The sequence below is a fragment of the Bos javanicus genome, chromosome 4 (assembly GCF_032452875.1).
Source record: "Bos javanicus breed banteng chromosome 4, ARS-OSU_banteng_1.0, whole genome shotgun sequence".
Classification (NCBI taxonomy): domain Eukaryota; kingdom Metazoa; phylum Chordata; class Mammalia; order Artiodactyla; family Bovidae; genus Bos; species Bos javanicus.
The window spans coordinates 79,600,210-79,615,117 of NC_083871.1; the positions used below are offsets into that span (position 1 = coordinate 79,600,210).

The following is a 14,908-nucleotide window of genomic DNA, read 5'->3' on the forward strand; positions in this document are numbered from 1 at the left end:
ATACCACATCTTTATCCATTCCTCTGTCAGTGGACGTTTAGACTGCAGCATGAAGTTTCCTAATCCCAGTGCCCAACCTGAAGAAATGCATTATAAAAGCATCACATGAGTTTCTTCTAAGTATCTTTAAAAAATTCATATCTGAACAGAACTGACCAAATTAGGGCAGTTGCAAAAATGTGTTTATAGGTTGCTAGCATTGATTTTACTTTAAAAATATTTCCTAATAATCTATAGCTGCTGCATATTCTTCATTCCTCCTCACTTTGGGTAAGAGAGGGTGCCTTTGTGACTCGGGCTTTCCTGTGACCACCCGCGTCAGGACTCCGCAGTGGTTCTCACATCAATCTCAGGCCAGCCCAGCTCCAAGCTGAGTTCTCCAGGTCAGGGAGGGGTTCTAGAGATGAGTCTGGAAACTGATGATGAGCCTTTCTGTTGAAGCCAATGTAGATAAAATGCATGGAGTATTAATCACTCTGTCCCGGGCAACCCCCTACACCCTGACCCCACATTCACACAGAGGACCTGTGGTATGGAGACTCAATGGAAGGAGATGTTCCATGCAGCTCTAAGGAAAGCTTATGTGTTTTTTTTAGGGAATGGGTAGATGCCATGTGGACTCAAGTCATTAAACAATAAGATAGAAACTTTGACCTGTAAGCATGACATGGCTGGGTGATCCAACCTCTTGCCATCTTTCTTATAGTTCCAAGTCTTTAAAATTCACTTTTACTTAGAAACAGGTCTTTTCAATATTGTAATCAGCTCTATTTACTCTCCTAGTATAAAAGACTACAGCAGGACACATCCCCTAGTGTGTGTTAATCACTCAGTCATGTCCCACTCTTTGTGACCCCATGGACTGTAGCCCACCAGGATCCTCTGCCCATGGAATTCTCCTGGCAAGAATACTGGAGTGGGTTGCCATTCCCTTCTCCAGGGGATTGTCTTGACCCAGAGATTGAACCTGGGTTTCCTGCATTGCAGGCAGATTCTTTACCATCTGAGCCATTCAGCTTTATTCATTGTACTATTATTAATTTATCCAGCCCATCCCTATCCTCTTCAGTTCAGTTCAGTCACTCAGTCTTGTCTGGCTCTTTGCAACCCTATGGACTGCAGCATGCCAGACTTCCCTGTCCATCACCAACTCCTGGAGCTTGCTCAAACTCATGTCCATAGAGTTACTGATGCTATCCAACCATCTCATCCTCTGTCGTCCCCTTCTCCTCCCGCCTTCAATCTTTTCCAGCATCAGGGTCTTTTTCAGTTAGTCAGTTCTTCGTATCAGGTGGCCATATTATTAGAGCTTCAGCTTCAGCATCAGTCCTTCCAATGAACATTCTGGACTGATCTCCTTTAGGATTGACGGATTTGATCTCCTTGCAGTCCAAGGACCTCTCAAGAGTCTTCTCTAACACCACAGTTCAAAGACATCAATTCTTCGGCGCTCAGCTTTCTTTATAGTCCAGCTGTCACATACATACATGACTACTGGAAAAACCATAGCTTTGACTAGACAGACCTTTGTCTGCAAATAACGTCTTTGCTTTGTAATATGCTGTCTAGGTTGGTCATAACTTTCCTTCCAAGGAGTAACTGTCTTTTAATTTCATGGCTGCAGTCACCATCTGCAGTGATTTTGGAACCCCCCAAAATAGAGTCTGTCATTGTTTCCATTGTTTCCCCATCTATTTGCCCTGAAGTGATGGGACTGGATGCCATGATCTTAATTTTTTCATCCTCCACTATATGTAGAGTTCCTGAAGTGTTTCTAAAATACATTATGGATTTGTCTCGTATGCTATTTTATTATTATAATTTTAAAAATTATTTATTTACTTATTTATTTTACAGTAGGTCCTTGTTGGTTATTTGTTTTAAATATAGAAATATGTACACGTCAGTTGTAAACTTGCATGCTATTTTAACTGGTTTTAATATATTTGACTTGAATATTAATGACTTTGAAATACCTGTATGTATAGTAGGGTTGAATACATCTTAACGATTGATCTTCTACAATATGAACTTTTAGTGTCTCCCACTTATATGTAATTTCTATGATTTATTATCAATTTACAGATAGATTAGAGGAGTTCTGTACAAATGTTGACTCACATCACTTCCTTGGTGTGAAAAGAAAAATATTTTTTGTGAAAGTCAAGCATGTGTATGGATTTCAAAGTTATATATATCAATTATAATTAATATGTAACTTTCCAGTTACAAATAATTATTTTATTCTTTGGATCTATAAAAGGGGTCTGTGAAAAGTACTCAGCTAAAACTTATTGAATTAGTGAATAAGGGAGTGGATTTTATGGTATTTATTAAAAATGTTTAAAATTGAAGTATAGTTGATTTACAGTGTTGTGTCAATTACTGCTGTACAGCAAACTGATTCAGTTATTCAGTTATGTACATTAATATTTATTAGTTGCTTAACATCCTTTCTTTCTACTTACACCCCAGATTTCAACCAGATTGGCCACACTTGTTGAAACTCTGAGGCAGAAGAGTTCCAGATAAGGGAGAGATTTCTGGGCTATTTACTGCAATATTAAGAGGAGACCCAGTTTGCAAAATATGACTCCACTTTCTGAAAGAATATTGACAAAACATTACTTCTGATTTGTGATGGAGAATAAATGCATCAAAACTTTCCTAACGATTCAGACTTTGGGAATTTTAATGTTAAATTTTTGGAAAATAGTGGTTCCCACTGAGACAATAATTTGCTGATCACTTTTAATTCAGAGCAGAGTTAAAACTTTTAGTTCAGTTGGTTAGTTCTTTTGGTTCAGTTAAAAGAACTGAAGTTTTAGCTCAGCTCAGAGCAAAGACTTAAAGGGAAACTGAGTCAGTAGTTACTGTGATTTAGAGTTCTGTCCCCGAGTCATTGCCTACAGTGGCATGCATGCTTCCTCTCAGGTATTATAAAAAAAAATCTTCCAGAACCCTTATCAGTTTTGATGGGTAGAAATTATGTTTGGTGGATGAAGACACCACACACACTATGATAAGGGATCAAAAATTCACATTTTTCTCAATTCCTTCTCTTGAGAAAACTACAGGGCAAATTAACATTAATTAATTTATTCTAACTTTTTTTCCTTTCCTAATTTTTTTAAAATTTTGCTGGAGTATAGTTGATTTATAATGAGTGTTAGTTACAGGTGTGCAGTATAGTGATTCAGTTATACATATATACATATTCATTTGTTTTCAGATTCTTTTTCCCATAAAGGTTATTACAGAATATTCTAATTGTTGTCCTAGAAAGTGTTTCTCAGAGTGTCTCTCTGGAAGCTCCTGCAAATATTGCCACAAACCATACCTGGGGTGGGACTTTTGAAACTCACATTCACATATTAACAATTCCAGGGGATCCCAGGGCTGTACTCCTCAGACTTTATGACCTTGACACTTTCTTTTCCTCTATAACACTTGATTGTGGGTTGTTATCCCAGAAGGACTGTGACTATGTTAACGCATTGCTTGGGAGGATTTAGGCCATCTGACACTTTCTACAGATCTTATTGACTGAATATAAATTAACAGTTGTAAGTCACATTCTTATAAAAATGTTTATGTGTTTTTAATTATCCCATCTTTCATGTAGTCATTTAGAAAAGAAGTGAATGCTATTATAAATTTTTAAATTACACTTATCATATGTTGAGTGAAGAAAATTTAAAATTCAGAACATAAACTTAATTGCTCTTCAACTGATCCATTGGAAAGAGCAGGGTGAGCAGAAATGTGAAGGCTTTGGGGTCATATAGCTCAGGTGGATGGAGGAGCCTGGTAGGCTGCAGTCCATGGGGTCGAGAAGAGTCTGACACGACCGGGCGACTTCACTTTCACTTTTCACTTTCATGCATTGGAGAAGGAAATGGCAACCCACTCCAGTGTTCTTGCCTGGAGAATCCCAGGGATGGGGGAGCCTGGTGGGCTGCCGTCTATGGGGTTGTACAGAGTCGGATACGACTGAAGCGACTTAGCAGCAGCAGCTCAGGTGGACCAAAGACTGTGTCCTTCTTGAAATAAGTTGACAGAGCAATGTATAAAACATTTCAACAGTGTCAGTACTTCATATTTCTAGGAAATTATGGAACAAAGTCTGAGCTCTTTAGGAAGATTTATTTTCAGGGTTTCTAAAAATAGAATTTGTTGTCGTTATTTAGTCGGTATGTTGTGTCCACCTCTTTTTCGACCCCATGAACTGTAGCCTGCTAAGATCCTCCCTCCGTGGGATTTTCAAGAATACTGGAGTGGGTTGCCATTTCCTCTTCCAGGGGATCCTCCCAACCCAAAAATCTAACCTGGGTTTCCAGTGCATTTCCTGCATTGCAGACAGATTCTTTTATCACTGAACTTTACTTTTCAAAAACAATTTCAACCTCTGTAATCAGCAGCATGTCCTCAGCTACTGAAGTTCTACAGAGACACACAGATCTAGTTACTAGCTTTGCACTGTTTGATAAATGTTGTCAAATTGCTTTTCTTTGAAGTAACTGTTCTGAGGGGGATGGGCAGAATAATGGCCCTCCATAAATGCCACATCTTACTGCCTGGAATCTGTAAGTGTATTTTCTTACACAGCAAAAGGAATTATGTGGCTGTGATTCAGTTAAAGATTTTAGGAAGAGGAGATGATTCTGTACCATGTAGGTGGCCCAATATAACCACAGGGGTCCTTATAAGAGAGAGGCAGGATGATGTCAGAGTTAGAGGGAGTCACAGGAGGTTGGAGTGAGGCGGGGCCAGGAGCTGAGGATGCACGCAGTCTCTAGAAGCAGGAAGAGGCCAGGTGCACAGAGACTCCAGAGGAATGCAGTACTGCCCAACCATTGGAGGATTCTGACCTTTGGAGCTATAACAGGGCAGTGTTGTTGTTCGGTCACTAAGTCGTGTCTGACTGACTCTTTGTGACCCCATGGACTGCAGCACGCCAGGCTCCCCTGTCTTTCACTGTCTCCCAGAGTTTTCTTAGCTTCATATCCATTGAGTCGGTAATGCTATCTAATCATCACATCTTCTGCCGCTCTTTTCTCCTTTTTCCTTCAGTCTTTCCCAGCATTAGGATCCTTTCCAGTGAGTTGGCTCTTCACATCAGGTGACCAAAGTATTGGAGCTTCAGCTTCAGCTTCAGCATCAGTCCTTCCAATGAATATTCAGGGTTGATTTCTTTTAGGATTGATTGGTTTGATCTCCTTGCAGTCCAAGGCACTCTCAAGAGTCTTCTCTGCACCACAATTCAAAAGCATCAATTCTTTGGTGCTCAGCCTTCCTTATGGTCCAACTCTCACATCCATACATGACTACTGGAAAAACCATGACTTTGACTATACAAACCTTTGTTGGCAAAGTGATGTCTCTGCTTTTTAATATCCTGTCTAAGTTTGTCATAGCTTTCCTTCCAAGGAGCAAGTGTCTTTTAATCATGGCTGGAGTCACTGCCCACAGTTATTTTGGAGCCCAACAAAAGAAAATGTGTGACTCTTTCCACTTTTTCCCCATTTATTTGCCATGAAGTGATGGGACCAGTTGCCATAATCTTAGTTTTTTCAGTGTTGAATGTTAATCCAGCTTTTTCACTCTCCTTTTTCACCCTCATCAAGAGGCTCTTTAGTTCCTCTTCACTTCCTGCCATTAGTGTGGTATCATCTGCATATCTGAGGTGGTTGATATTTCTTCCAGCAATCTTGATTGCATCTTGTATTTCTCAAGAGAGCCAGTGTATTTTGTTTTAAAACAGCTAAACTTGTGGTGATGTGTTGCAACGGCAACTCATACCTTGGGAGAGTGGTTCTGTCACTCATTGACTCATCTTGAGGGGCTGCCCTGTTCCTGGCAGTGTTCCGGGCACCAGGGGTTAGTGAAGAACAAGACAGGCCAGGGCCCAGCTCCCCCGAACGTAACATTTGGAGGGAGGGAGAAAAAGAGAGTCTTGTCCTGCAGTCAAACAGGAGTACATGATGCCATGAGGAGCTGTGGAGGGGGCTGGTTTAGATGGGCCTCGGCCTCAGGGGGCCTCTGTGTCTGAGGAGGTGGCATTTAAACCGGGGTCTGAGTGACCAAATGCAAGCAGCCATGCTGACCTCTGGAAGGACACGGGAGTACTGGGATACAGAGCTTAGGATGACGGTTCACTTGACATCAGAGAACAGGGGGTGGTGGCGCCTGTCCCCTGCCCCCTCCCACTGGTGGAAAGTCCTCAGAGGTTCTTTCCATGCTCTTGGGAGGATGGTGATGTTTTTTGTTCTACTTGACATTACATGCAGTACCCAGTCATCCCCCATCCTCTGCTTCTTCTTTATACAACTGCAAGGACTACCTCACAGGCTGTTCTAAAACCAAGAGCTGACTTGGCTCTTGAATTCATTCACTGACGTGGTTACAAGGCCAAAAACATCTACTTCTGCCATCAAATCCTAAACAGGCTTTGTAATCCTGAGCAAGTAGCCTTCCTCCCAGGAGCTGACAGCAGTGCCTGCTCTTGTGGGGTGACGCGAGGTCTCTACCTATGTCTGCTATCGCCCAGGTCTTTGCACACAGAGGAACGAGCGTATCTGTTGCTGGCTCCTCATGAATAAGTAGGGACCACTAAAATTTGGTGGTCCAGGACGTCTCTGGCAGTCCAGTGGGGAAGACTCCACGCTTCCAATGCAGGGGGCACAGTTTTGATCCTTGGTCGGAGAACTAAGATCCCACATGCCTCTAAGTACTGCCAAAAGATAAAATAAATTTAAAATTTCAAAAAAATAAAATTCGCTGTCCCCTTCTGTATGTTCTTATATCCCTTGGAATCTAAGAGTTGACATGGATTTTGACCAGTGTTTATTCCTGTCCTGTGGTTTGAACAGTGAAAATGCAGCCCCAAAAGGGACAAAACCCACATGGGTTGAAAGGTCTTGCAGCCCTTCCTACATCTGCTGAGGTCAGAGATTTCACTCCTGGGGACAGGGCGCTGCAGCACCAATGCTGGCCCTGCCTTTTTTCTTCTACAGCTTTTTAAAAGTACAAATGGACCTATCCTATCTGGCTATTAACAGTTGTAAATTGCATTATATACACAACTGAGGGCATTTCCTGCCTTGTGAAAGGCAGGAAAGACTACCTCTAACCGTCTTGATTATTAATTGGGTCCTAACTTTTTTGAGCTTCCCAATATTGGGCCCCCCAGAATTAGAGGTGTACATGACCCAAGGGGCCCCCTTACTAAGCCTACCTGATCATTCAGGTTCCTGAAACTCAGAAGAGGCGCATGGAGTTTTGGGTAGAGTCCATATCACATTGTAAATATATAGGTAATGAGATCTTTTAGTTTTTCTTTGTTTTTTTAATGAACAGAATGAGGTAGTTACACTTAGGAATACCCATTCACCAAAAGAAAGGGGGGGATGGGAGAGTTAAATCATTGTGTTTTTTGATGAATGGCTTGTACACCAAAAAATAAATTGGACAGACTGGCATAGAGCTCAGTGAACATGAAATCAGCTATTAGAAGAAAGCTTGTGAACAAATTCTGAGGCAGATATGCATCTTTTGATTAATGCCCTATCAATCATCCGCACAGCTACCTTCGCTAAGTCTTGCTGTAATCATTCATGGTTGCTTTCGGAAATACTGGCAGAAACTATAGCGCTGCAAAAGCGAAATATTATTACTGATTTCTCCCCAACTTACTGTGAACAATGACTGTTTTCACCAGGTTTCTGCTCTCCTTTATTAAAGAAACACAATACAGAATGAAAGGAGGGTTCCTCCAAGCCCCGTGAAATTCTCCTAGGGTATTCTTAATGATATTCAGTCTTAAATGGGCAAGCTATTGTAATGCAAGGTTCTCTGTAGGAATAATAGTAATGTAATCCCATTGAAATTGCTTTTTATGGATTGTAGTCAAATGGGCAAAATGTGGAGTCACATTAATGAAGTGAGTATATCTTCAGCATTATTACTTAAAGTTGTTGAAATGGTTTGAATTTTGTTATTGTAATTATTATATTCTCAGTTAATGCGCTCAACGGCAATAGTAATTAACCCACCAGATTGGAAAATTTTCATGAATTGTACCTTTGACTTTGCAAGAAACCTTGATTCTTTCTGGATCTTACACAGTAGGATGGAGAAAAGATCTACGTATGTATATATTTTCCCACTGAGTATTTTTTTTTTAAAGGAAGAAATTTTCACGAATGCAATTACAGTGTTTGGTGCTTTTTTTTTAAAGTCATCAGCAAATTCCTCAAGAGCACTTCATTCTCTTAAGAGGACTGGATTCCTAAACTATGCTGGTGCAGAAAACAATCTGGCACTGCCCACTAGTCCAGAAATCTTTAGGTCATCGTGGGGCTTCCTCAGAACTTCCGGTAGCCTGGGAAATACTAGGGCATAATGAAGTGGTGACAGGCATTAGCATGTATAATGGACGTTAATAGACATTGAGTGCTCTTTAGCTGGAAGAGGGAGCGATGCTTTCCCATTGGAATATTGCTCCATTGAAGCTCATTGATCACCGATTTCAGCTGGGAGAGGTTAATCCATCAGCTTCTGTAACCAGACGGCACTGATGGAAATTCTTTAGGTGGCATTCTGGATGAACCAAGCTTTCCATCTTTACAAACAAATGAGTGATATGACAAGCATGGTGTTCAAAACACATTTAACCAATTGATTTTCTTTCCTCTTGTAATAAGATCTGGAGACATATGAAAGTGTGCAGGGTGAGCCGAGATGAAAAGAATTGCTCCCTGCGTGGGGACTTACAGGATGAGGAGCCGATAAAAGTCCTATAAAGCATGTAGTCACCCATTCTCTTTGTTATATAAAGTTTGTTATTGCAATAAATAGCGTTATTGAGCTGATGCCTTTTGCTTCCGTTGTGCGGAATCTTAGGTCTGCGTATCTGTGCACATGCCCACATATATCCCCTCTAAGCCATCACCTTTCTCTAGGAAGTTTTGAGATGTTGGTCAATCATCGTTTTCACTTTTTAATTTGAACACGCAGCCCTGATGCAACCTGGGGAGGAAAAACTAGATATAGAGGTGAGCTGGTCTCTGCATCCCATGCGAATGATGGTTTTCCCTCTATTTCCCACCTGCAGCCCTGCCCTGAGCTTCACCTACCCTTCGGCGCCCGTGTCCCTCCACATGCATCAGCAGATCCTAAGCCGACAACAGAGCTTAGGCTCAGCCTTTGGACACAGCCCTCCGCTCATCCACCCCGCCCCAACTTTCCCGACCCAGAGGCCTATTCCCGGAATCCCTACAGTTCTGAACCCCGTCCAGGTCAGCTCCGGCCCTTCCGAGTCCTCACAGGTGAGAGAGACATCTTGATGACCTGGTTTGTCTTGGGAACCACAGAGGAAAGCCATGGGGCCACATCAGCCTCGGATGCGCACAGGCCATAGCATCCTCACAGCTTCCATACCGCAGCCTGTCCACCCAACCCAGGCTCTCTGTCTTCAGGTTTGGTGACTGTGCCATGTATGTGCTCCTCAGGAAAACAAGGGCTTCTTCCACTAGTCATTTTATCCTTGGTGGAAAAGCTGCTTGATCTGGCTTCCCTCTGACCCTGTGTGGTCTGCTGTCCATTCAATAAACATACATCCCATGGATAGAGTAATACAGAAACTTACAATACTATGTGTAAAATGGATCGCCAGTGGGAATTTGCTGTATGACTCAGGGAACTCAAACAGGGGCTCTGTGACGATCTGGAAGGGTGGGATGGGGAGGGAGATAGGAGCGAGGTTCGAGAGGGAGTGGACATGGGTGCACCTATGGCTGATTCTTGTTGATGTTTGACAGAAAACTACAAAATTCTGTAAAGCAATTATCCTTCAGTTGAAAATAAATAAACTTTTAAAAAGTTTAATAAATAAAGTAAACATACATCCCTTGAATGGATTACTGTCTTTCAGTCCCTGTGTGCTGGACTGTTGGAGTTCTTTTAAACCCAGGATTCCAGCTGTTTTCCACTAGCTTTGAAAAGCCACCAGGAGTTGGTACTCATGATTAAAAACAAGGAGACACCTCATGAATGCCTCATGAATATCCTGAGTTTTTTTTTTTTTTCCAACTTTTATTTCAGTACAGTTATTTACAGTGTTTCAGGTGTACAACAAAGTGAATCCGTTCACATATATCTTTTAGATTCTTTTCGCGTAGAGGTCATCGCAGAGTACTGAGTAGAGTTCCCAGTGCTACACAGTAGGCCCTTACTAGTTCTATTTTACATATGAATGCGAGCATGCTAAGCCGTTTCACTTGTTCCAACTCTTTGCAACCCTATGGGTTGTAACCCTCCAGGCTCCTCTGTCCATGAGATTCTCCAGGCAAGCGTACTGGAGTAGGTTGCTGTGCCCTCCTCCGGGATCGAACCCAAGGATTGAACCCGTATCTCTTATGTCTCCTACAGTGGTAGTCAGGTTCTTTACCACTTCTGCAACCTGGGAGGCCCATTTTATATACAGTAGTGTGTATATGTCAATCCCAGTCTCCCAGTTTATCCCTCTACCCCCTTCCCCTTGGTAACCATAAAATTGTTTTCTACATCTGTAACGCGATTTCTGTTTGTAAATAAGTTCATTATCCTAGCTGTGAACACATTTTCCAAACTCTGCTACCTGGAAATAGGAGCCTTATCTGTCATCATTCTAGTGCCGAAGAAGCCTGCTAGTCTCGAGTTGTGTGTTTTGGCTGTGGTCCTGCTCGTTGGTCAGAATCTAATTTTTGTCTCTGTCCCTGCCAATGTGACCTGCAGAACAAGCCCACGAGTGAGTCTGCAGTGAGCAGTACGGGGGACCTGGTGCACAACAAACGCTCCAAGATCAAACCAGATGAAGACCTCCCCAGCCCAGGGCCACGGGGCCAGCAGGTGAGGGAGGTGCCTGACTCAGGCACCTAGCCTGGTGCCTTTCACAGCTTCGGCTTGTCTGCTGTGTTCTTGGCCTTGGCTGTATACACGCGTTTGACAGATGGCCAGGTCTGGAATTTGACTCTGTTTCTCCAGCTCAGAAGCAAACACACAAAAATGCAGGCAGCTCTGTGGGGTAGATACTTGAGTTCATAGAGTAAGTGGTTGGATGCATTTGTTGTTGATCAGGGATGTGAACAAACTTCAGGCTATGGCTCTGATCTTGGGCCTGAATTACGAGTGCCTGGCTCTCAGCCCGAGCAGGGCAGACCAAGGAGATTCTCCACAATGATCATGTTCTTTCTTGTTCTTATTTTGCCACTTCCCACTGGCCAGGAGACCCTATAGAGCCAAGAGGATCCCGCCACAGCTAACCTAATCTAAGGTTACTTCAATTCTGGCTCTTTACCCAAAGTCCTGAAAGTACAAGTTTAAGTTTCAGTTTAGTCTCTGCTGTTACTGAGATCCTGAGTCTCAGTTTCAAAAATATTTAGATTATGCCCATCACCCTATCTTTCAGGTTCCTTGTGCCCAATATGGAGCTCAATGAATATTAATTCAGTGCCTGAGATAAGGATTGGACAAGAGTCCGGATGTGCACAGAATCTGGACCCTGAAATTGTCAGGCTGTTTTAGCCCAAACTTAAGCCCATGTTTCCTTTTCAGGGAGCACTTGAAAGATGGAATGCATGGGTGTCATGCGTTTGCTCTTACGTTTTGTTAATTATACATAAACATTGTATACAGCTTTTGCCATCTAACTGCAGGTCAGATCCTGAATTTACATACCTAATCATCTCCCAGAATTCTGGAAATTCTTTGTCTTTTCATTTCTGCAAAGCTGCCTTAGAAGCCTAGAAAAGACTATGCTGCCAAGTTTTAGATGTTGTGGCTCCTGGGCAGGGAGTGTAGCCTTGGAGACCAGAAGTTGAACCAAGGAGACATCATCCCTGTAAACATCCACAGAGTGCCTCTCACACCCTCCAATTGCAGGGAGAACACAATTAGAATTAGCAGTAAACCCTTTCCCTGAATTCCAGACTATGAGAATAAACAAATTAATATGCTGAAAAGACTTTAACTGAAAGAGAAAGACCAGTCTTTTGGGTAAAGACTACATGACCTAGTTTGATTGCTTTTCTTAAGAGATGACATCTTAGTTTTTTGGGTTTTTTTTTTCTACCTTCGTACTCAGGATAACAAAGTTTGGCCTCACCATCACACCAATATTCTGGTTTGGATTATTGTCTTTAATCACAAGTTAATGACCTCTGAAGGTGTATTGGGTAAATCTGAAAAAAAAAAAAAAAGGCACAAAAATGATTCCATCTCTGGTTTCTTCAATTCACAAACACAGTTGTTAGACCTGGGCTCCATTTTAATTCCCCCCAAAAAACTGCATCTAGAGGAAGACAAGCCTACATCAAGTCTCTCCTTTTATCCGCCCTTCTACTGTGTCTGATTTTTGTCCCCCTCTATCTCCTCGCTTCCCCCTTCCCTGCCTTTCAGGAACAGCCAGAAGGAACAACCCTAGTGAAGGAGGAAGGGGACAAAGATGAAAGCAAACAGGAGCCCGAAGTCATCTATGAGACAAACTGCCACTGGGAAGGCTGTTCTCGAGAGTTCGACACCCAGGAGCAGCTGGTGCATGTGAGCGAAGGGGGCTGGGGACGGGGCTTACCACTAGGTGACCTTTCCTGTGGGGTCAGCTCCCCTGACCCAAGCTGAGTCAGCTCTCTTAGCTAGTGGCCTGGCACACTGGCGGGGGCTTTATGACTCTCTGAGAAGAAAGAAAACTCTGAGCCATGGTGCTTGACCTGTTCAGTCAGCTAAAGCTTAGTGTAAAATTCAATAAAGTCTTCAATACAGTGTAATGACTCTGATCCTGTAAGCCAGAAAACACTATTTTGAGTTAGCGACTTTGATGGTTATTGAGTCATAGTAAGCTGGACATGAATTATTATTAACCTTTTAACCAAGTTTGATTTCAGCCAACTCCCAGTAACAATACAAAAAAAAAAAAAAATCGGAGGGGTGGGGAAAGTTCTTTTTTTCCTTTCTGCCTTACTGTCCTCACCCTCACCACCTCAGGACTCTCCCATTATTTAAGACAGCAGTTAGCATTCTCTATGAGAAGTAGGTAATGGTTCAGGATAAGCCATTAGCACAGTTTCTTGGCTTGAAGCTAATTCTTGCAGGCCCATAGTTATTAGAAAAAAGTGATATGTATTTTAAAATGTGTATAGTGATGTATGTTTTGGAAACTGCAGCGTGGTCAGATTGAGAACCTCACCTTCTCTTCCCACACCAGATTCAGAAGTCTCTGCTTTGCTCCCCTGCCTGTTATTTCAGAAAATGCAGGGCACCCCACCACCACCACCACCCCCACCCCCACCCCAACACACACACACGCATACTTGATTAGCCCTGTGTCCTCAGCTGGTGCTTCATCTTTGTTTGGTACTTTCTCAGACCAGTGGAGTCTCCCTGGCAAATGGGACCAGGAATAGCTGAGATGGAAGGGCATTTAGATAATCAGGGATGAGACGATGTCAAAGCACAGGGCTGCATTAAGGCATTAAAGATGGTTTGCCATGTGGAACCCTTTTGTAAGCTTTAAATACGACAGAAAATCTGATGGAGTAGCTTTCTTTGGGATCCCCTCCTCTCCCTTCCCCTGTCACTCAGACATACCATACACATACCCACTCCATTCTCTTTTACACTTTTTATTTTTTAGGCGATTCCTTTCACTTGATAACTCTCCTCCATTTAAACACTGTGCTGTGTGCGCTGTACTGTGTCCAGTCGCTCAGCTCAGTCATGTCTGACTCTTTGTGACTCGTGGGCTGCAGCCCACCAGGCCCCTCTGTCCATGGAATTTTCCAGGCAAGAATACTAGAGTGGGTTGCCATTTCCTACTCCAGGGCATCTTCCAAACTCAGGGATTGAATCCTTGTCCCTTGCATCTCCTGCTTTGGCAGGCGGATTCTTTACCACTGCACCACTTGGGAAGCCCGTTAAAACACTAAGATTATACAATTCCTGACACACCCTCCATGTTTCATACGCTGCGTGCGTGGGCTTTTTTTTTTTTTTTTTTTTAGTATAGTTGCTTTACAATATTGCGACAGTTTCTGCTGAATCAGCTATACGAATACATATATCCCCTCTTTTTTGGATTTCTTTCCATTTAGGTCAGCACAGAGCACTAAGTAGAGTTCCCTGTGCTAAACAGTAGGTTCTCATTAGTTATCTGTTTTATATATAGTGATGTATATATGTCAATTGCTTGGGCTTTTGAAGAGTGTCTTCCGTACCCTGGCCCATCTGCTAATATATGCACATGCTGCAGTTACATTATTATTATTATTATTATTGAAAGTCACTCAGTCGTGTCCGACTCTTTACGATCCCATGGATGATACAGTCCATGGAATTCTCCAGGCCAGAATACTGTAGTGGGTAGCCTTTTCCTTCTCCAGGGGATCTTCCCAACCCAGGAATCAAACCTAGGTCTCCTGCATTGCAGGTGGATTCTTTACCATTTGAGCCACAAGGGAAGCCTGAGAATACTGGAGTGGGTAGCCTCTCCCTTCTGCAGAGGATCTTCCTGATCCAGGAATCGAACTGGGGTCTCCTGCATTGCAGGCGGATTCTTTACCAGCTGAGCTATCAGCAGTTACATTATAGGGTCAAATACATGGTTTACCAGGTTTTAAAGTCCATCATATATAGAACATTTTGAGGGTTTAACATGACATCTGGGTCCCTCCTCCCCATTTCTTTTTTAATTATGTTTCCTTGTAATAGGATAGAGAGAATTCTAGATTTCTTCAAGCCAGCAAGAAACTAAAAGTCAAATGTTTTTAATTAGGGTGTATTTCCAGATTTTTCCATGAACTTAATTTGATTCCTGCTCTTTAATTTGATGCAAGTGTTATTTTTAAGCCAAGCCTGACTTAATGGCCTTTTATTC

At 42.5% G+C, this 14,908-nt stretch overlaps 1 protein-coding gene across 6 annotated transcripts in view; it reads left to right on the forward strand.

The window, feature by feature from the left end:
* GLI3 (GLI family zinc finger 3) overlaps nucleotides 1-14,908 on the forward strand; it is a 318,365-nt gene that overhangs the window by 229,435 nt on the left and 74,022 nt on the right. For all 6 annotated transcript variants that reach the window (XM_061414503.1, XM_061414504.1, XM_061414502.1 and 3 more), the window contains 3 exons: nucleotides 9,116-9,329; nucleotides 10,777-10,890; nucleotides 12,439-12,579. In XM_061414503.1, coding sequence (XP_061270487.1) covers nucleotides 9,116-9,329; nucleotides 10,777-10,890; nucleotides 12,439-12,579 — 469 coding nt within the window. The remainder of the gene's footprint in view (nucleotides 1-9,115; nucleotides 9,330-10,776; nucleotides 10,891-12,438; nucleotides 12,580-14,908) is intronic.